The following is a 23,759-nucleotide window of genomic DNA, read 5'->3' on the forward strand; positions in this document are numbered from 1 at the left end:
TATTAAATGTGCCTCTTGTCTAGCTTGAATATGTCTACCTTTCACTTTTAGCTTTTCACTGTTACATGAAAAAGATCCTTATTATCTCTCATTTTCTTACTGTGAAGACACTGTGCATTGCAAACAGTTGCTTCTTGCTTTTCTTTTTGATAAGCTCTGCACAGTAGCTGATCTGCCCTTAAAAGAGTGTGTGTAAATCCTTACCTTACAGAAGATGTGAGATAAGAGCCCTTCAGCGTGGATGAGCTGAGCCACCTCAGCTTCACTGAAGGACCACCTTGGTGGTCTTCAAACTTTGATGGGCCAAGCAAGAGAGTAGATTGACATGTGTGTGTGTGTGTGTGTGGTGTACATTGTGGGGAGGACTTTAAGGGTGATAGGAAAGCAGAGGCAGGAAAAATGCACATGGAGCCATCCCCTCAGGATAAAAGCAAGTACTCAATAGTTGCTGGAGAGTGGCTAACATGCCATCAGTTCATCCCTTAATTTTCTCTGCAGTAACCAATTGATTTAACCATAGACTATGTCAAACTCCCCCCCCAAAATGTATTTTGTCTGACCTCTGTCAAACAAACCCATTGCCTCATTTAGAAAATGAGGTCAAGTTAGTTCACTAAGATTATTCTCCTACTGCTGGTGATTATCTATGCCTGTGGACAGTGACAGCCAAGAAGTCCCTTTTCCCCACTACTTGTGATTATAAATCCCAATTAGAAAACAGGAGTGTTTGATAATGGTAACCATGTAGACGTAACATAACATATAAAAGTAGATGTGAGATATACTTCCAATGAAACACATCTACATCTGTTTTCTATAGTACTACGTGGATTGGCATTAATCATATCCTCCTACTTTTAATTCCTTCCTAGTAGGCGAACCTAGCTTCAGCGACCTACATTATCCCGCTTGCCCTGACACCACGATCACAAAACATGAGCCATGGCTGAGAAGGAAGTAGCTGTGGACATGAGAGACTCACCACTCCCATTATGTCATTTTCTAAAACAAAGTTTCAGTGTGATTTAAGTGCTGCTATTGCTGCCCCTGTAATGCAAGCAGGACACAAAGATTTGTGCCTCACCAGACTCTGTCTCTTGATCCCTGTTCAAACCTAAAGAGCGTGGGATTAAGCCAATGGGACACTGTGCATTTCCAGAGTAATACACAGTCATCAGTAGAGAGATGTGCAGCCTCCAAATTTAAACTATTAGAAGGTGGAATATGAAAAAAAAAAAAAAAAAGCTCATTTGTAACAAATACTCATTTTAAAAAGTTCGTTTGTAACAGTCGGTTGCAAAAAGAAGGAAAAGCCCAAACACACATACCCCCCAACCTCATTTCAGAAATTATCCTAGACATGAAGTCCCCTGTGCAGGACATACTTGTACCTGGGTTACAACAAGGCAAATGAGTGCCCAGGGAGCCCGAGAGAGGCTGACAGCAACAGCTCTCCAAGGCACAGCTTTAGGGGTAGCCATGTTCAAGGACAGACTTGGGACATCTGTGTTACGACTTAATCCTCTCTTGCCTCTGGCAGCACCAGAGAAAGTATGATGTCAGGAAATCATGCTTTAGGACTCACAGAGACATCGAGGACTTGGTTACATGTGCGATGGTAGCAGAGCTTGGTGATAGCTCCTTGCCTGGCTAAATCACAAACATTCATCATGTTATAAGCCCAGTTTACACTAGATATTTGGACAGGGAGTTCAGTAGCCCTCGGCACCCTTCTGCCCTCTGGCCCTGCTTGGAGCAGACACTGTGATTTGCCCCTTGCCTGATGAGAGAGACATGCTGGACCCTGTGGCAAGAGATGCTGTAACACATTTGGAGGTGGTTGAGGTATGGGAATGGTGCTGCCTAGGAAGGAAGGCCTGAAACAGAGGATAGACTTCATGCTTGTTAACCCATGCTATCCTTCCAAGGACACTCCAAACCATCGTAAACAGATCACTGTCAAAAGCAGTTGTCCTGTCTTCTCCCTGCCCAAGTTCCTTGTTCTTACTTTTTTGCTGCTTCCTTTCCCCAAACAGCTATTTTCTAAGCTAGGTCAGTTCTCCTGACATAGGGAAAGGGACGGTGCAGAGGCAGGAATGAGGAGCCCAAAGCAGGAGGAGGGCAAGACTGTTGCTTTCCCTCAAACTGCCAGGTTAAAACAGCCCCAAACTCTGGCTTAAAGTAGAGGCAGACTTGTTATTTTAAGCAAACCAGTTTCTCAAGGAGCTCAGCTTCAATGCACATTCTAAAGCCACTCTTTCCCTTGGCAGTGACTGAGCACACCCGAAAATCTGACCACTTCCCCAAGATACCCAAAAAATCTCCAGTCTAGGTGACCACCGACTTTAAACCAGTTCTTGCTCATGAGGAGCCCCCAGAGCTTTCCCGCGCCGGAAGGTAATGACGGGCGATAACTCGGCGAGGAGTCACAGCCGGGTTTCCCAACGGTGTCTGGGCACAGCCTCCCTTGTGGGCTCAACACCTCCAAGCAGCGACCTTTGTGGTCCTTGAGAAAACAGCACGGGGGAATGAGAAGCTGATCCCCCCATCCTCCCCCGGAGGGTCCCTGCCAGGGCACGGCCGCAGCATCCAGCCCGGCTCCGCGCACCCGTCCGCACCGGCCCCGCATCCCAGCCCTGGGTGTTACCGGGCTCCGTGGTGCTCCTCTCACTTCAACAGTGCCACCTAGTGCCTTTTTAAAATTATTTCAAGTGGAAACGGGGGCTCGAAAGTGGGGAAATACGCCTTTGAGGCAGAGAGGAGTTACAAAGGGAAGGAGCCCGTCCGTGCGAGCCAAAGCTGCTGGCAGGCGGTGGGGTGTGCTGTTAGCTGCTGACGCCCCTAGCTAACTGTAAACCATCAATAGAGCACAGAGTGAACACTTCTGGTTTAAAAAAAAAAAAAAAACACCAAAAAAAACCCCACCACACTTAAAAAAAACTCCTTAAAAAACCCCAGCACAATTTTCCAGTTCTTAAATTATCTAACGTGTTTCCTGGCTTTTTTTTTAATGCAAGTGGCATGGGTATTAATGCCAGTGAGAGCTTCCTTGGGTATTTACTACTGCAAATGTTTCCGAAAGTGAATGGGTAAAGCAGAACTGGAAACTGCAAAGTTCATCCATTCATAGAGGCAATTCCCTTATTAATAAAAACCAGCAGCAGCAAAAACTGTCCCAGCTGAATAGTGGCTGTGGGAAGGACAAGTCCCACACCCCAAGCCTAGAGATGCAGCCAGTGGGGTTTTCCCCCTAACCGTGGGGCATGAAGAGGAAATCAGGTGGTGGCAACATACATGTATTGCGTTTCTCTGCAAAATTTACAAGTTAGCTAATTGAATTCCTGCCGCTGAACTGGTCCTTGGCTGAGATCATTTCAATGGGCAGGGTTCGTTTCTTTTTTTTTCCTCCTTACAGGAGTTCCCTCCCCTCCTTCTTCCCATCCTCCGCCTATTAAAACAACTCAAGTCTCACTTGTTAAAAGACCCCATAACGTGGAGGAGGCAGAAAAGCAGCAGCAGCAGCAGGAAAGAAAAAGACGTCTGGAAAATATTACCCGTTTGCTGCTGCTGCTGCTGAGAAACCTCATTGAAACTGTTACTCGGTCAGCAAGGCATCACCAAAGAGACTTTATCTGATGCTGTACATCTCTTAAACTTTCAGACGCTGCCTTGCAACTTCTCCAGGCTCCTGGCTAGCCGGGTTTGAAATAAGATCTTCAGCTTCGACCACGAGAAACTAACTCCTAATTTATTACTTCTAACTTTTTTAATTATTATTATTTGAAAAAACATCCCACAACTTTGAGCTAGAAACTGAAGCAGAGAAAAACAAATACGTGGTAATTGTGAAAACACGTGGGAGAAAATGAGTAGGACTGAATAGCCTTAAACGATTTTATTTTCATTTTTAATTATTTTTTATTTCTGAGCGTCTCAATAAGTCCCTGAAAAGTGCGATTTGATCTTTTACCTCAAACTTGGAAACTGTTCAGCGGGAGCAACGGTACGTGAGACCACACAGCTGGCTGGAGCCCCTCTATGACCAAAGGACAGAAGGACAAACAAGGTAGGTGATTTATGATTACGCCTCTGTCACCTCAAGAGCAGAGGACCCTCTCCTCTATCCCCACTATTCAAGGGAGGAAAGCAGAAACAGAGCCCCAAAATACGAGTGGACCTGGGGGAGGATCTTACCGGCTCTACGCTACACTTAGTTCAGCAATGCATAGGACCGTAGTGAGGATGAATGAGGTTTTCAGCTTCAACCCCACCTCCGTGTAATCCGTTAAAGATATTGCTGACCTTTAAGGTTTGCAAAAAACCCCCAACCGGCCAACCAACAAAACCCCAAACCCCAGCCCAACCGAAAACTGAAATAAAATCGAGCAACAGGTTCGGCGGCCGCTCCGCCGAGCCCAGCGCGGGAGGCGAGACCGGCCACAGCCCAGGCTGGCTCGTCCCCGGCCTCTGCATCCAGGGCCGGGAGGGGCGACGTGACAGGAGCGGGGGGAGGGATGGGACTGCCGGCGGGAAGGCGAGGGGGCGGCCGGCGGGAGGAGGGATCACGTCCCGCCTCGGCGGGGAGAAACCAACGCGCCCGAGCTGCCTCGGCGCCGCGCTGAGCCGAGAGCGCCGTTTCCCCAGGGAGGGAGGAAGGGAGGGAGGGAGGGGGGGAGGCGGTGGGGCGGGAGCCGCAGGCTGCCCGCGAACTTCCAGCGCCGCACGCCTGAGCCCGGCCCCGCCCCGCCGGGCAGCCCGTCGGCGAGACCCGGGCTGGCGGCGGCCGCGGGGACCGGCGGCGGGAGGGTCACGGCAGGGCGGGGAGGGGGGGGGGGGGGGGGTGGAAGGCAGCCCCGGCGCAGCCCCGAACGCGCCGGGCGCGGAAGGGTCCCGACGCCCGCTCCGCTCCGCCCGTCCGCCGCCGCCAGCCCGGACACGGCCGCCGCCGCCGGGCGGAGCAGCGCCCGCCCCTCCGTGACGTGGCGGCGCGGGGGATCCCCCCCGGGCCCCGCCCGCCTGCGGTGACGCAGCCAGCGCCGCCCCCATTGGCCGCGGCGCCGGGCAGGGGTTCCCCTGGAGGAGCAGCCCCGCGGCAGCGGGTGGAGCCGCGCGGACCCGGCCCGGGCCGCTCTCTCGGTGCTCCCCCTCGGGAGTCCGTGGGGCCCCGGGGTCTCTTCCCGGCTGGAGAGCCCGTCGGTGGCCTTCGGCGGCCCCAGGCGCCCTTCCCCGCTCCGGTTCGAGCCTCAGCTGGTGTCGAGACCCAGCCCTAAGAGCCTTCGTACCCCTCCCCTCACCTTGCCAGACTCCACAGCAGCGCTGGCAAAGGGGATGACAGGGACTTCAGGAGAGGATTTACCCGTTTCCCTGCCCCGAGAAAAGACCCCGATGTACTACAACCCTCCCGGTGGGCGTTGTCTCACCCCTCCTTCAGGGGCTGCAGGGACCCCGCATCTCCCCGGGCAAAGCCCTTCCACCGCGTTAGCGCTCCGCTTCGCAGTCTCCTTCCTCAGGGATCATTTTTCTACAGGCACACGTGGGCTTTTCCTCCAGCACACACTGCAGTAATGTGGAGGCCTTGGGGCTTCTTTCAGGGACTGGATAGAACATTTCACGTGGGGGTAACGGCAGTGAAATGTGTTCCTTTGCCCTGAAAAACTGCTCAAAATCCAGCGCCCACCAAGGTTAGGGGAGTTTTGTCCCTGGTGTCAATAAAGCCAGGATTTTATTTCATGCTACTAAACCTTTCTTATCCTACATGCAAGTTCAGAAAAACCTGGGAAAAGGTTTTCCCAGTGGGAAGAGCAGCTCTGCTGGATTCAGTGGAGTTTCTCATGCTTGTTCACCAGCAACTCAGCTGTTCATATTTACGGTGTGGAAGCAAATTTGCTTCATTTTGTTACTATTCAAGCTTAGTGTATAAAGCAGCAAATTACTTCTCCATTCAGTGTAGTGGGACTTGACTAAGTCAAACAAGATATGACGTGTGCTTTATAAACAAATTACAGGATAATCTATGAACACCAAATAAATATTTATTTGCTGGATTAAGGCGTGGAGTAATCAGTTTTGTGCCAAAAGCATCCATGGACTTCATAACCAGCAACCAGAAAACATTTCTAAACTAGATTTTTGTTTCACCACAATCCAAAATATCTGAGTACAAATATGATTTACTTCTTGATTTTTTCTTAAAGCATTTGTGTGGAGTTTGGGTTTTTTTTACCTTTTTTTGGGTCAACTTGACAACTAGTGTATCACTGTTTACACTGGGGACAAATCCAGCCAGCAGCTCTAGAATTCATTCCACATTGGTTACTCAAACCTGTAAGAGACCAAATTTGGGCAGTTCAGTGGGAAACATACATTGAGCAGACAGGAGATTCTTGATTTGCTGATCAAAGCCTGTGCATGCAAATACAGTTTGCCATCATTACTGATCCTGTTCTTTATTTTAAACCCAACCCCCAAGTTAATTTTAGTCTTATGTGAGCCCTTTCCAGAAGATCACTGGCATGACAAAATCTGGAAGTGATAAATAACCAAAAGCACCAGATATGGTAACTCTGCTGTAGTAAAGATGTACAGATGTAACATAACTTTTCAGTTTCCTCTCTGCAGGCTGTAAAATAGAAGAGGGAGTCTGGACAGCTATTTTATGCTTGTAATTAATGTGTACCTGAAATAATTTGTACTTCAAAGATAAATGATTTATTTTGCCACCAAAATGAGGCTAATAACCAATCTAAATATTGGATGAAAAACTGTAACCCTCAGATGCTGCTTGTGTACACACACAGGCTATGCGTGTTTAAAGCCACATACAGTATGTGTCAGGCTGTGTGCGTGCACACACACACTCACACATGCACTCAAACATGCTCATGTCATTGAAGCAGCTGCTCTGTTGAAGCCAATGTAATTATTCTCACAAGTAAGAAGTTTTTTTCAAGGCTTATAAATGATACTCTTCATTTAGCTGTGTGCAAAACAGCCCTCCGTAGCTGTATGCACATATACCCATGTGTGTCAGCTTTTATGTTGCCAACTTCACTGATCTCAGGCATCCTGCTGACTAAAAGTTACATGTTTATTACAGACAAACTCCTACTGACTATACCTTCAGGTGAATGTAGGCAAGGAAAATAGGAATTGGTGTGTTGCTTTTTGTTTTTCTTTTTTTGAGGAAAAACAGTCATATAGAAATAGAGAACCAGTGGGTCCCATACCACACCAGAAAGAGTAAGATTACAAGTATCAGTAACATAAGCCTTATGAAGGGTTTTGTAGACCCCTAGGAATCTCTTGCGTGATCATAATTTCCATTTTACAGGTGAGGAAGACAGAGAGAGGTGCATTCACTTGCCTAAGGTCACCCAGCAGGTGAATGGGAACAGTAGGAACAAAATCCAAATTGCCTGGGTCCCAGTCCATTCTTAAGATTCCCTAATGTAAGAAACGCAGTGGTTAAGAACCATCTGACAACCTTCGGAAGGGAGATTAGTCTCTATAATCAATTTTTCAAATGTATGCATACATTTTTATCATGGGTATCCCAGAAATAGCAGCTTTGCAGAGAAAGATTTTTCTTTTTACTCCTGCACTACAGAACTGTAAGATAAATTACCCACTGATTTCCCTCTTCAGCAAAATACTTAAGTGCACACTTATCTTTAATGACATACTTACATGCTTTGCTGAATCCAAAGCCTCAGCACTAAGGTTCAGAGGACCATGACTAGTAGACATTCAAGAATTCAGCTTCTGTACAGGCATGTAAAATTAGACATTTTCAAAGGTTTTCAGCGCTCAGCACTTCTGACTGAAACAAAGATTTGCAGACAAGTCTGATGTGCAGATCTTGTATGTGAGGTTGGTTTGTATTATCAATTTATTTTGAATCAGAAGTGTGCTGTTGAAGCCAATGCTTCAAGTGCCCCCCTCCAACCAAATTGCTTGGGTTTGTACTGCAAAGCGATCACTGGGCACACAAACTGGATTCCTCTTGAATGAAACTAATTGGAAGAGGTACCCCTGGAGCACACTGTTCAGACCCTATTGGGTTTTCAATCCATGAGATCTGACTAAACTTAGTTCAGAGTAAAATATGAAAATGTATGGAGGGTGGAGTTAGGCCCTCAGCACCAGATGCTTCTCTTTGCAGATCTGCTCCTGTAGTATTAGACTATTTGCTGATGTGACCATTAGCCCTAGATGTCTAGAGAGAGACACAGCTCTTTTGAACCTTTAGAGGTGAAGGGGACAAAATAAGCACACTTGTGACTATACCTTTACTGTTGTCTCCTGGACAAATATTGACTTTTGCAGTATAATGTTTTAGTCTTCAGATGTTTGGAATTAACAAGTGCTAATTCTTTCAAACAGCCTTCCAAATCATTACGTTTAATGTACAAACTTCCTGTGTCTTCCCCTCTTGCTTTCTGATCTCCTGGGGAAAAGCTAGCCAGAAGTACTCCATGGCAATATGTTTGAGTGCTGTACATGAGAGATGGCTTCTGAAACAGATGATGTAGTGAGCTGCATCCTATGTGTTGCAAGCAAACTTAACCATTTTGACCTCCTGTCAGTCACTGGTTCCATGTCCTGTATCAGCAGATGCTGGGAAACACCTGATTGCATCCTTAGTCCTCATAGTAGCTACGCAATGGCTGGTGCAGAATAAATGAACAGACTGCAGATAATATTGATGTGTTCAGACACCAATACACAGGTTTTCTGGATATGCATTTGCCCCTATTCTGTTTTTACTCTCCCAATGTATTAGCAACAAATTAAGCTTCTTTTTTGCTTTGCCTCCTGACTTTGCAGAGGGATGAACTATCTCCAGGTCCTGTTACTCTCAGCAATGCATGAAATCTGATTAATAACCATATGGACAGACTGTGCAATATGATCTTGAAGGAGGGAAAAAGTGGTACTTTACCGTGGAAGTCAGCAGTGTTCTTTGCTGAGTAAAGACCCAGCCCAAAGCAGGACATAAGAACCTGTCGAATTTCAGTCAAGTGTCTAGATCTTATTAAAGTTAGATCTATGTATGATAGCTACAGTTAAATGCTAGCCTAAATACTTTTCCGTATAGAGAGAACTCAGGCATATTTTGCTATGTTCTTCTAATTTGAGATCTAAGGCATTATTCAGTCTGAGAAAGGAGTGTGATCTCTAGTGTTAGAGTTAATACCCCGTCACTATATGTACAGCGTAGGTATCAGTCAATTCTTTGTTAACCTGAATTTTTTTATTAAAATTATGTTAGAAGACTACAACTTCTAATTATGTCAGTTATTAATAGTAACGTAGAGTAAGTTCTTCTTCATCACAGGTGCGACCAAAACAAATACTCTTTGTGTGGCTTTATCAGGATGCCAAAAAAAGACACAATGCCAAACAGTTCACTAGGTGGACTCTGATGCCAAGTACATGCAAGGGTTCATTTCTTGGCCATGCTTTTCTATAGGAGCCTCCAAAGAAAGGCACACATTGCCTCCTCTTGTATAGTCACTACAAGGCACACATATACTTGGGACTCCTTGGTGAATCAAAACGTGTCACTGAATCAGCAACAGCCTACATAGCCTTAGGATTTAGCATATGGCTTTCATACTTCATTTCTACTAGGTGCTCTAGCTACAACTGATCACTCCATCCATGGAATAAACAGCTGCAAGATCATAAAAACAGATTGCTCAGTAGTAGACTTTGAAGCCTCTCTACATACACTCATCTTGTGCATACAAACCTTGAGCCTGTTTGCTGGAGGCTGTGTAAAGCTTGTACAGGGTTCAGCACAGCAGGGTTAGGTGAAGGTGCCTATAAATGATTTAGGTGCCCAAACTGCAGAGTAGAATTAGCAGTCCTGTCTCAGGCTTCCTATGCAGTACATGGGAGACATAGGCACCCCCAAAGACTCTGACACAGCCAGTGCAATCTTATTGCCCCCTGGAAATGTCCTTCAGGGCTCATGCAAAGCAATGGACCCTCTGACTTCTTCCAGTGCTAAATAGCTTTCACTCTTAAAAAAATAATAACAAAGAAAGAACATTGCAGGTACTATCTTCCTCCTCCTGCTTTACAGAACTGGTTAAAAACCTGCCCAGAAAGTACAAGATCCAGGTCTGTCTCCAGAGACAGTGAGGTAACCCATCAACTCACCTTCTCACCAGGTGAGGAGCTCTGTCCCTCTCCTCACTCCAACACCTGCTCCAATGTAGCAGCATACAGAAATGACCTGCAATTATCTTTGTTGATCCAGGAATATGGACTGGCTGCATGTCTTCCATGTGTTGAGCACCTCATCCCCAGCCTAGACAGCACTTTTTTTCTTTTTTTAAGTGCTGCAGTGCCTATTTTGCAGGACAAATCTTACTGGATTAAATACCTCAAGGAACTGAAGATCCATTAGGCTGAGACATAAACAAAACAGTAAAGCTGCGCTGATCATCTGAGCTGATCATACGAGGTGTGTACTGTACCCTCCACCAATTAGTTAACTGTTGAATAGGGCTGTAGTGATGGCATCTTCGCATATAAGCAAATACATTTTGCTGAAAGAATATTGCTAGCACTTGGAAAGAGTGCTTATCAATGAAATGACTGAAGAATAATTGTGGCTTTGAAAGTTAATGTGGCTGTTTTTCCTTCACCAAGTGTTTGACACATCTTGACTTGTCATGGCGTTATTTTTGTCTTGCATTGTTAAAACACAGTACTGTATGCTGGTTCTCTGATAATACTTGATTTTAGCTTTGTGTGACAAGTTCATGAAACTTCAGGAATGGATTTCAGCTGATGTCTTATGAAGGATATCGTTTTACATTTCACTGTGTTAGGCCAGGCTAGGTACTCATAACAGCACTGTCTGACCTTGAAATCTCTGATGCAGCTATTCCCTACCCTCGGCACTAGTATTTGACTCAGCAGTTCATTTTTGGTCCCAGACTTATACAAGCATCATTTCCTTTTAACTTTTTGGCTCAATTATTGGAGAAGGGTGGAGAGTTTTTGGCCATTGTTTGGGCATGTTCAAGTTGATAAAGATCAGTTCTGCTGGGCAAGCTATCAATAGCTCACATGCTAAAGCTTGAGAATATTGAGCAACTTTTTCCAGACTTTCCCTGAGATTCAGTCAGTTAAAAGACTATACATAAAAACCTCAATTGCACATACAAAGGGGAAAGTTTCTTTGATGAAAGCCAGGAATTTAGATCAAAACACAGTTTATTTTCCCAAGGTTGACAGTGAAAGGATAGGAAAAAAAAATGCTGTTTTATTAAGACCAGAAATCCATTTCTTGATCTTAAAAGACTGGGCTTTTGCAAGGGAGGGAAGCTGTGCTGTAATGACAAGATCAGAGAATTAATTTCTTTTTTTTTTTTCCTTTTTTGCGGAAACACTTCATAGGAAGAGAAAAGCAATGGCAAATTAATATAAAAGAAGCCTGGTACAGTATATAGTCAGTCAAATGTAAATGTTCCAGATCTTAATCTAAATCCTGTGAGCTCTACCCATACAAGTGGTCTATTTATTTCAGCCATATAATTCTTAATGCAAGCAGACTTTAGCCCCTACTCACTAATAGTAATTTTCTGTTCCTGGCAAGAGAAGAGAAGTAGTGGACCCCAAATGGGAAAGCAGAGTACAACTGCACCGTTAATGAAACATTTGCACCGTTAATGAAACATTTACCTTGACGTTTGTGACCTTCTGCATGCTTGAGGGATTAATAAACACACAGGCTATTTGACTTCAAGGTAATCTAGAGGGGATCCATTACTTAATCTATTTTCTAAAGTGAGTCTATTTTGGGCACTGAGCTTTAATTCACCTGTAGTGGTGGTAAGCATAAGCTATCTTTTATCAGGCTTCTTTATGACCCCTGTTGTAAAAGACTTTCAGACAGGCCAGAGCAGGGATGGTCCCTTTTGCTGGTGGGTGATTACTGCACCTGTTGGAGCCCAGTCGTAAGTATTTGAGGAAGTCCTAGAGATAGGGTCCAATTTCTTTAACAGTGTCTCCAAATATACATTTAAGAGGCTTCCTCCTGTCTTGTAATTAAAGACCCTAAATAGCCAGTGGAAAAAAAGGATATAGCCTTTGTAACCTCAGACTTTATGCTCGCCTGGTTTATTTTTATTTTGTAAGTTATTCTGTGTTGAATTTTTTTTCCCAAGCCTGTAACTTTTCAGACAGAAATATAATTGATGACAGCTATGCTGCTGCAGCTTGGTAGTATTTTTTCAAGAAAGAGTTAAAGGCATATATGATGTAAGGAAATACTGTTCCAACTTTAGCTTTGGCCAACAGATGGTGAAACAAACATGATCAGCAGACAAGCAAAATGATAACAGCAGGGAAAATATGAATAATAGTAAGAAAACACAAATATTAGGTCCATTACTGTAAGAGGCCTGAATTCAGCAAAATATTCAAGCATGAGTTTGAGATTCATTGACTTGCAATGCGCTTGCTGGGTTAGCTTTAAACAGACATTATGTTTTATGTCCTTTATGTCAAATGCATCAATTGACATAAAACATTGTCATTAACTTTCCTGTAATTCTAAGAAAGCTGTTGCATAAAATGCTTAATGTGATTGTCAACAAAAAGCAGTTAGGTAGTAATTTATTCTGCCTGTCTGCCTGACTACACCGTTTGTCTCAAGAATACCAGAGCACCCTCCATGCCAGCCAGCTCCTCCATAGCCCAGACCTTAGTTTAGAAGATTTTACAGCCAGGTAATGTAAATATGCAGAAGTGATCAGAATCAACTGATGTTTTAATGAATTTCTGAGTCCAGGGTGGAGTCTTGGCTCTGTTAAATTAATGCGTAGTTTTGCCACAGACTTAATCTCCATCAAGTTTTAGCCCTATACACACATGCTCACACGTGCATATATCTGTGTACACAGATGTATGAATAATACATTTTTGCAATGGTATTGAGAAGACCTTTTAAAGCAGATGTCTGACTATATAAATATAAATTATAAATATAGTCAGACATCTGTTTAAAAAATTCTAAATACATTCAGACATCTGTTTTAAGAATGTCTTTCCAATATTTTTGCAAATATAACTAAGCGACAGAAGCAATTCAGGGTGGAATGCAGTCATGACATGGATGGGGGATGAGGAGGGGCTGCCCAGACGTTCAGCTGTTCTACTCGCCCATGACCATATGAAGTGAGTGGTGGCCCAAAGGCCCATTCTCCACCCCCCCCAGGGTAATATGACAGAGCATCTCATTCAGCAAGCCCAGGCTGCCAAAATAATTTCCTGACACAGAAAGCACCTTCTGTGAGGACATTACAAATAGTAGAAAATATCCCTGGTACATTAAGTGTGTTTGAGTCTTACTTTACACAGAAGAAGTACTGCAAAGAGATGTTAAGTTGAGCAAGGTGATGCAGTAAGTCCGTGACACAGCCAGAAGCACAGGGTGTATCTGTTGATGCTGAGCTCTATGTTGTAGCCACGTGCACCCCTTATGTGGTCTTATATCAGCAAGTGGTGGCTCTGCTAACGGTTCCCATGCTTCTTTGCAGATGTATTGTGAGAGGTTTATATGTATCCTGAGAATACTTGGAACCACACTCTTTGGGGTGTCCCTCCTGCTGGGAATCACCGCTGCTTACATTGTTGGCTACCAGTTCATCCAAACAGACAACTACTACTTCTCCTTTGGACTCTATGGTGCTATCCTGGCATCACATCTCATCATCCAAAGCCTGTTTGCCTTCCTAGAGCACAGGAAAATGAAGAGGTCGCTAGAGACTCCAATCAAGCTGAACAAAACAGTTGCCCTTTGTATTGCTGCCTATCAAGAGGATCCTGACTACTTAAGAAAATGTTTACTTTCTGTGAAAAGACTGACCTACCCTGGAATTAAAGTTGTTATGGTCATTGATGGAAACTCAGAAGACGACGTTTACATGATGGACATTTTTACTGAAATCATGGGTAGGGACAAATCTGCCACTTATATCTGGAGTAATAACTTCCATGACAAAGGTCCAGGTGAGACAGAGGAGTCTCACAGAGAGAGCATGCAACACGTATCTCAGCTGGTCCTGTCCAACAAAAGTGTTTGCATCATGCAGAAATGGGGTGGAAAAAGAGAAGTAATGTACACAGCATTCAAAGCACTGGGGAGAAGCGTGGATTATGTACAGGTAGGTATTAGAGCGCCAGGTCAGTGCCAATTCAAACACACTTTGAAAGAAAGCAGCTTTTGTATATTTTGTGCAGCATGTTAGAGGCCATCCTAGTCCCTGATGAACACAGTGCTCCTTTCAGTCTGTTTGGAAACAGCTTGACCGTTAAAAGCGTATTTTGCTACCTTTTAAAATGGTCAGTCTGTGACTATGTTAAATCTGTGCACCAGCTACTTCAGAAATCTGAAATCCTTCCCCAGGCTTCAGTTCTGTCCCCTCATCCAAATGGTTTTGCTTCAGACAAAGCCAGTGGCCTCCTGAAGACCCCATCTCTGCTTCTGTAGGTCAAGATCTTGGGTATGGTTTTATTTTGTGAGGTTGTTAGTGGCCCTATATGCAAGCAGACAGACAGGTATTTGGTGGCACTAGGGGATATCTCGGAGCAATGGTGGAGTCTGTAAAAAAGATGGGGATATTTTAAAGGCTTCAAAGGCCAGGCAGAGTATTCAATAAAAGGGTCAATGTGCAGCCTTGAAAGAAAGATTTCTTCAGCTAAAGCCTGAAGGAACTTTTGCTTCATCACTTACAGCTGCATTACCTCACTCACCGCGACTTGGCCTTTAAAGCCCTTATGACACTATTCACTTAAAAATGAATTAGGCTGGGTCCTCTCTGCCTGTTTCCAAAGCAGCAGAGACACATTTATTTCCAGCTGCCTTGGATCCCGTGAAAGATTTTCTATGTTTTTGCCTTACACATGGAAGCACTCCTCCTGCAAACAGCCCTGCTGACTGCAGAAAGGGGAAGAGGTCATGTGTGGAGGAAGGCGGGTGGGATCAGGATCTCTGGCTGGACAGTGAGGATCCTTGCTTATCGATCAAGGTCAGCAAGGCTCATTTGACTAATCCCACTGAACATGAGATGATTTTCCTAATTAACCACCCTCAGCCATTCTCACCTTCTCCCAACCTCAGAACATCCGGTGGCCTCCTCCAGTGGAGCAGCAGCTCCCCGTGAGATGCTCTTTGTTGGCTCAGGGCAGCTGCATGGCTGAGCCATAGGTGTTTCTGGGGCCCATGCCCAGCCTTACACGGGTATGTGTGTGTACATGCTCCACACAGCACAGCATCCACGAGCACAGTGTCCAAGCGATGCAGAGAGGTTGCCAGTAGCTGGGCTGAGAGCAGTGAGTCCTCCACACACAGGAGGGGCAGAAACTGAAGAGTGCTGGGAACTGCTCTGTTATTGGGGCTGGGAGAGTAAGGCAAAGGTTTAAAAGCCATCCCCTACCACTTCCAGAATTGAAACTTATTTATTCTCTGAAAACAATGGGATTAAGCACTCCATTGTCTGAACTTTGGTTCTGTGCTGTGAGGGACTATGGTGGGATAAAAATGCTGGTTTTCTTTATTAGCATGGTTTTATAATCACTTCACACAGAAGTATCAGATTGCAGAGAGAGAAGGCAGAGAGGAAACAGATTCATCGCAAGTTTCCTCCCTCAGTCCAGCTCTTGCATTTGTTCAGGGAATGTGGAAAAAGTGTTTCTCTTTCAACAGTCATAGCATAAACTGAGAAAATAGAAGAGATATTTCTGGTCTTTCAGTCAATTAACACTCCTGACCCAGCTCAGAAGTCGTAATGAACATGTCAGGAACCGTAATGCTGCTGTAAGCAGCCTCCAAAGGCTACAGTAATGATTGATGGCACAGTCACATCTACAGTCACAATCTACATTCGAAACGCAGCACCTTGGTGGCCCTGGCTATTACACAGTCATGATGCAATGCAGCTAAAATGTGGCTCTGTTTTATGAATGCATGAATATTGAGACATTTCGAATGGTTCTTTGGGGGTACCCAGAGTAAATTACTTTAAACAGGCCCAACATTTTAAGGGCTGAGCTATCTGCCTTGGTGATCAAGCCCTTAAAACAGTGGACCAGTCAGCACCATTGCCCACCCCTGGAACTGTGGGCCTTATGGTTCTTAAAAGATACCTTGGGTTTATGGACAGACAATCATAAGCAGTCAGACCAATGCAGATAATGAGCTGTTGCTCATTAGTGGCATCTCATTAAATAGCTGAAACTGCTGTGAAGGATTATTTCCATTGTGGAGGAGATTAGGAGGGCTCAAGCAATCAGGTAGTGAAGTTAAACTGACAGATATCATCTGTGCAGAGCTGGTCGGGGCAGCCAGCGTGCAATTCATCTTGGCATGATGGAGATACGTGTGTGGACAGTCCAGCACAGCCTGAACTTCTGAGAGCAGCTTAGATAAAACACCACTGGTTATAACAAGTATCTGAACAGCTCACTTAAGGTCGAGTGTCCCTTTCATGCAGCTCTGTGGCCCAAGGTAGTAATTTCTAGGTCTCTTAGCCCTTATGTGGAAAGATGGCAAATTGCCTCTTGGGCTGTGCTGGGCCACCCCTGGCTGGGCAGACCTTGGTGTTTCTAAGTGTCTGTCTTTCTCTGGGCGTGTCCTCTTTTCACCTGCAAAAACCTCATCCAGATGGAAAATGAGGGCTTGTCAGGTTTGCCTCAGAAACCCACTGTGCTGTCCACTGTGCTGGCATGCCCAGGACACATGATGGTAATTTGTAACTAAACCCAGTGTTTTCAGGATTCCTCATCTCATATTAGTGATGTTGCTTATGGGCAGGTCTTCGGCTATAGATAAATGCATCTGATGGGGTGAGGGTTGCTCAGCCGCATCAAATGACAGGCACTGGAGGCTGATCTCAGCCCACCACTCATGGTCACAAGAAATGGGATGAGTGTCACTGCCTGAGCCCTGGGTGCTCAGCAAACTACATATCCCCTGGACTGGTCTGACCAGGAAGGCCCAGATAAAATATACACATCCTTTCCCCTCTTCAGCAGAATTGTTTTGCTTCCTTTCTATCAACAAGTGCTGTCACTGATGACAGCTTTCCACCAAAGCTGGAGGCACACCTTGGCCAAGTTACAAAGATGCTCCTCGGGATGAGTTTTTGAGGAGAGGAGCTGGATGCACCAAGTTAGCAGGAGGTGGAGATGCTTGTGGCTTTTCTCCTGATGGAAATATGAGAGCTTTCATCACCTTTCTCCTCTTGGCCCCCTCTGAGTGAGCATGGAGGGGAGTATGTTGGCAGACATGCAGCGGCATCCCAAGTTATGCAGCCCAGCTATCCCAGGTAACTTCCCTGCTTGAGTCTGGTCCATAGCAGAGCCCCAAAATGCTCTCCTCCTCCTCCACAGACCAGACATGAAGGTTTCCACTCCCTGGAGTGAGAGGGTTTAGGCTGAATTGAAAGTTTGGATGAAAGGACACCAGAATTAGGATACCAGATATGAAGCCTCACCAGAATCAATACGTTGTTCATGCAGAGCTACTGACTTTTGCCCCTGTTGTCCCCTTCTGAAATCACAGGAATGCAACATGGGGATAAACTGGAAGCAGTAGGACAGGATTCAACTGGCCAGAGGGGTGTTTCTGGGACAACCTTCTCTGCTCCAGTTTCTGGGTGTCTGCAAAATGAGTTTACACACGATGGGGGCACCACTTTCAGCAGCAGCAGCTGCGACAAGGAGACACCTGCTTTTTTTAAACAGGCTGCAGCCCATGTCATTCTCCTCCAGGTAAAGGAAAGCAATGTCAGCTGCATTGCAGATCAGCCAGCCTGTCTAAGCCCTCCTTCTACTCTCCGGGGGAAAACCAGTTCCTAATGTACACAGTGTTTAGCTGACTAGGAGTGTTTGTGTGGCTGAAACGCCTCGTGTGTGTCATCTATTTCTGCCCTAGTCTCATGGAGTACTGCACTTTGGGACTAGCTCCTTCTGGCCTTACATATTTTGTATAAGGATGCCAGAGGAAAATAGAAAATAATTTCTATAAATCAAATGTCAAATCCCTGCATTAATAATAAGACACCACGCATCTAAAATTAAAAATTAGTTTGTTCTGGAATCCAAAATACATATCTTACATGAATTGCTAAAGCCTTCTGTGAGTGCAAGAACTATTAGGTTTCTTCCCAGACTCCTAGTTGACTTTTTCTTTTTTATAACAAGTGTTTGGAATTTAACTCCTCACTCCTTTCTTCATATGGCAGTGGGAAACATTTGACCAGAGTGCTCCAACCACGTAGTCGATGCAGGGAAACCCCATGTCAGGGCTCAGCAGGAATCTGCCACACATGCCCCATGTCTGAGAGCACATCTTATTTGAAGAAGCCAGCTCAGTATGCCAGTAAAACAAATAGAGCTGATACAGGAGAGAGGATTGTTTGCATGCACAGCCCTAACAAGCACTCTTTCATTCAGCACCACTCCTTGCTGCCTGATACAAATAGTCTTTAACAGAAGTATCAATGCAGACTCCAAAGTGAGATTAAATTGCCTTCAGAAGAATAGGCATTTAGAGTCACTACAATCACTTGCATGATTTTTATTTTCTTCTCTAGCATATTCCTTAACCCATTTTTGTTCTTGTTTTGTCTCACTTGTAGGTCTGTGATTCAGATACAATGCTTGATCCAGCCTCATCAGTGGAGATGGTAAAAGTTTTAGAAGAAGATCCAATGGTTGGAGGAGTTGGAGGTGATGTGCAGGTGAGTACAGCAATTTTCAGCTTAACAGAGGGATTTCAGCAACTATTTGCACTGCCACAGATTTCCCTGCCTGGAATAGTGTTGAATATACTGTGATACCATCATAGAGGTTCTTATGATACCTTAACTTTTCTGTCCATTGAACAGAAACTCTTACTCTTGGATGTGAGTACTGTATGTTTTTTGACACCCATAGAAAGCAAACAAATATTATTCTGCCCCATATACATGAAAAGTGAGGCACTGGCATTATCAGGACTGTTGTGGCATCTTTGAGTCTCTGGGTATAACTGCTTGCTCAGGGTACCAAAGAAAAGCTATAGGGGAGCAGGGAATTGAGAACAGGTCTCCCAAAGCCAAGGCCAGCACCCCAAGCACTTCAATTATGCTGCTATTGGCAGCCAAGATTGTTAGGAATAAAAGCCTTTTTGAAATGCAGAGCACTATGTATTGTTTGGTTTCCTCCGCATCTCTGTCAGTCAGGACAGTGGAAAGCCCCCAAGTCAGCCCAGCTCCACTTCTGTTAGGATTTCCAGCATTGCCAAATTTGGCTGACAGCTACAGCAAAAGGCTGTTCATTCCTTTTGACACAATTGCTTCTGCCACAATTCATAAAGAAAAATGCATATTCATATTTCAATTGGCCTTAGGATCAGTCCCCCATACTCAGTTGGGCTTTTATGTGAGACAGAAGAGAAAGGGCCATCTATATGGGCAAACACTTACTAATGAACACTCTAGTAGTCAGAAGTATGTCAGGCACGTGGCTCTTAACTCCAGAAACCAAGATCTCCACAGAAGCCTGAATATCTTTGCGGCTCTGGACTGACCACGAATCAGGCATCACACTTACCCTACACATGTGAGATGCCAAGCATGTGTGAGTACAACTGGAAGGAGACAGTACAGGTTCAGCTATGAGAATGAAGGTTCATAAGCATCTGCAGGAGAAATGGGAAGGCTCTGAGCTTTTTTTTTCCCACAATTAGTTTTCCAGCATATACCAAATACATTTGAGACAAGATTGAGCCTATCTCTTAGCCCTGCTGCTTCTAAGATATTCTGGAATTAAATTGAAACAGAGACAAGATTGTCCCTTGGCCTTCAAACCCGACAGAAATTAGGGCCATCAGAGCAAAAGACTATTTTTTTCTAGTTGTAGGGAAATGCTTTCTAGTTGTAGAAGGTCACAGATTCCTCCGAAAATCCCCACACTGAGAAGATATCAGTGCAGAGCTGGCACAGCCACCATGCTACATACTTCCTTGCCACATTCCCTAGCGCAAGGTATGTGGTGAGAACCTGGATGTGAAGACATGGGCTTGGGCATCTGCACGAGCTCATACCTCCATTGAGTGTTCATACTCCTAGATTATGTCTATATTGTATTTTAAGTGTAGGCCTAAGCTTCAGGTCAGCTTTGGGGCATATAGAAGAGAAAGGCAGAGACTGAGACCTTTATGCAAACCAAAGCAAGACCTACTGGAGTATTACAGTATGTCTTGGGGCAACATAACAGGGCTGGTACTGCAGAGACAAATCAGAACAGGTTGTTCCTCAGAGGGCCTAATGTCAGATATGGTGACATAGTCCAGGGTTAAACTTCTAGGGCCAGCCTTATGATACTAAAAATGTAGGCCAAAGACCGTGTGCTCAGCCTTTCTCATGCTCTGGCATAGCTTAAGGAGGGCTGGAAGATGTCCTGTAAGTCCCAAAGATGGAGGGGGGCAGGGAGGGCAGAGAAGCAGGAGGCCACGTCTGGAACTCCACCATCTCCTCCCAGGAGAGGCTGAGTCCAGCAGGTCCTTAACTGGGGATGAAGGGAAAGGAAGAATGAGCCAGAAGAGAAGTTTATTGGTGGAGAACAGGAAAGGTTGTGAGGAAAAAGAGAACATTTTGGTGGAACAGCCTTTTGAAGGTTTCATCTTGCCCTTCCTGTCAATGTCCTGGGCTGTATAGGTAACTCCTGAATTCGCCATGAGTCAGACACAGGAGTGAGTTTCCCCCTGTATTTCAGCTAATGTTGCTCTAGTCTCTGCAAATTCCTTACTGATCCAATGTGTATATTTTCCGTCTCAAGAGCTCATCTAAAATGAAAACTTTTTTTTATTTTGCAGATTCTGAACAAATATGATTCCTGGATCTCCTTTCTGAGCAGCGTGAGATACTGGATGGCATTTAACATAGAAAGAGCCTGTCAATCCTATTTTGGCTGTGTACAGTGTATCAGCGGACCTCTGGGAATGTACAGAAACTCTTTGCTCCATGAATTTGTGGAAGATTGGTACAATCAAGAATTTATGGGCTCCCAGTGCAGCTTCGGAGATGACAGGCATCTAACTAACAGAGTCCTAAGTCTGGGCTATGCGACGAAATACACAGCTAGATCCAAGTGCCTTACTGAAACACCAATAGAGTATCTCAGGTGGCTGAATCAGCAGACCCGCTGGAGTAAATCGTACTTTAGAGAGTGGCTTTATAATGCAATGTGGTTCCACAAGCACCATTTGTGGATGACCTATGAAGCTGTAATCACTGGATTCTTTCCTTTCTTCCTTATCGCCACAGTCATTCAGCTCTTCTACAGGGGAAAAATCTGGAACATCCTCCTCTTCTTGTTGACAGTTCAGTTAGTGGGCCTGATAAAGTCTTCCTTTGCCAGCTTCCTTAGGGGCAACATTGTCATGGTTTTCATGTCACTCTACTCAGTGTTGTACATGTCAAGTTTACTGCCAGCAAAGATGTTTGCAATTGCCACGATAAACAAAGCAGGGTGGGGCACGTCAGGAAGAAAAACCATTGTAGTTAATTTTATAGGACTCATTCCAGTCTCCATTTGGTTTACAATCCTCCTAGGTGGCGTAATTTTCACTATCTACAAGGAATCAAAAAAGCCATTTTCTGAGTCAAAACAGACAGTTCTCATCATTGGCACAATACTCTATGCATGTTACTGGGTTATGCTTTTGACTTTGTACTTGGTTCTTATCACCAAATGTGGCAGGCGGAAGAAAGAGCAACACTATGACATGGTGCTAGACGTATGATGTTTCCGTGGAAAGTTACCCAGAGAGTTGTAAAGCAACCCAACGACCTTGTAGTATCTGTGGCATCAGACGAATGTTGCCAAGGGAAATGGATCACTGCTGCTGGGAATAGGACATTTATATTCCTCTGGGTTCATTTTCATCCTGCCAAAGTAAGAAAAAAAATAAAACCAATAAAAAATGATTTTTTTTTTCCAAGGGGGGGAAGATGCAAACCACACAGTTTCGACCTGTTCGCAAGAAAATGGGAGAACTTCTATGTTTATGCACTTTTTTATTGTGCATACGCCTGACAGTGTTATGTTCTATATACCTCACTGGTCATGCTTATGTGTGTGGACAGGAAGGAGAGGAGAATCGAGAAAAGGATCTTACAACCCCTTGCAACCTAATTTATGAACTTTTCTTTTTTTATAGTTGTTTATAGGAAGGGTCTTTTGTGTTAGGCTGCCAAATGTAATGCCAAAGGTAAATTTTAAGAGGCCATTGGCTGAGCTGTATTTTTATATTATTGTATTATTTGTGTGTGTGTATTTTTAAGCCAACTTTTTTTTTAAATCACATATTTTATATTTTACTATCTGCCAAAAAAAGCTGCCTCCCCAACATTTTGTTCTTTAGCCTTTTTAAGTATGTTTGGGAAAAAAAAATCATACCTTCTCCCCCCAGAAATTGTGCTGAATTGAGATTGTTCACAACAGAAAGAATAAAAAGTCTCTCTGCATTTTTGCAACTGATGAATGGTTATTTCTGTGAAAAAGCATTTAAATGCGCTCTTTGAAGACATTTATTAGGAAAGGCCCAACATTGTCAGTTTTTGAATACAAGCATAGTTGTGCATAAAAAAGGCCAAAGGGGTAGATATGTGCAATTTGGAGTTTTGTTTTGGATGACATTGTAAAAGGGAAATTTGCTTCTCTGCTGAGAGCATTATATCCCCTGCATGCGCAATAGCCATAAAGCAAGGCAGGCCTCCATGCCATTGGAAAAGACATTGCTCTAGGAAAGCTCCCACTGATTTTATATGGGACCTGAGAAGTCAAAAACTTCTGAAGTGGAGAAATACTGGACACCTGAAACTAATATTGACTTCACTGATGGTCGTAGTTGTTCATAATCTGCTAGTACCAAACAGAGAGTTCAGATTTTTGAGTTTAAAAAGAAATACACAGAAGGAAAACTTATCAACACTTTCAAAATATGGGTGTCTCACTATAAAACTTCTGCCCTTCGTACAGTTTACAGAAAATACAAAACATCAGCTTCTCTGACATCCAGTGTAATACAGACCCCAGTACTGAGCCTAATAATTTGTGTTTGACTAGAGCATATCTACCAGAAAAGAAGCCAATTTTTTTATCAGAAAACATCAAGCCTTAGCCAATCTGTCACTTCCTTGGTGCCTAATAATCAGTCTTGGACATTTATTTTGGACCATGATTTTAAGAAATAATATTCAGGACTAAATTCTGCAGTCCTTCACCAGCCAAAGGAATGTGGCATTGAGCCCTAATATACTTTATAAAGAGCAACAGAAAGCCAGCTGTGTACAGACACATGCCCTTTTTAGATTCTGGTATTAAAAGCACTGTGGTAAAGCAGAAATCAGCATATGATGCTTAAAGAATTTAGAAGCATTTTCAGCTTCTCTTTTTTATGCAGACATGAATAGATTCTGCTGTAGAATGAACTGCACACACACTACCTTATTTGTCTGATTATCTTGAGGTACATGATTGCTTGAAAGTCATACTAATATTATGTTAATGATTGGAGAGTTGATTCATGTTGATTACAAAATAGAACAGTATTAAAAAAAAGCAAAAGAAACAGTAAAAATAAAAAAAAAAACTTGACTATGCCTTTTAACTATTTATGATGTAAGTTAAAGCTTGGGTTAACATTCAAATGTCAAATAAATCCTCTCATTCTATAAAAAGATTGAATT

General features: G+C 44.1%; 1 protein-coding gene across 1 annotated transcript; it reads left to right on the forward strand.

Moving 5' to 3' along the window:
• Window positions 1-3,510: 3,510 nt before the first annotated feature.
• Window positions 3,511-23,759, forward strand: HAS2 (hyaluronan synthase 2). The gene is made up of 4 exons (XM_074846652.1): window positions 3,511-4,066; window positions 13,560-14,186; window positions 18,663-18,764; window positions 20,882-23,759. Exons 2-4 carry the CDS (start codon window positions 13,560-13,562, stop codon window positions 21,809-21,811), a joined length of 1,659 nt encoding a protein of 552 aa, XP_074702753.1. The 5' UTR covers window positions 3,511-4,066; the 3' UTR covers window positions 21,812-23,759.

The sequence above is a fragment of the Strix aluco genome, chromosome 1 (assembly GCF_031877795.1).
Source record: "Strix aluco isolate bStrAlu1 chromosome 1, bStrAlu1.hap1, whole genome shotgun sequence".
NCBI lineage: Eukaryota > Metazoa > Chordata > Aves > Strigiformes > Strigidae > Strix > Strix aluco.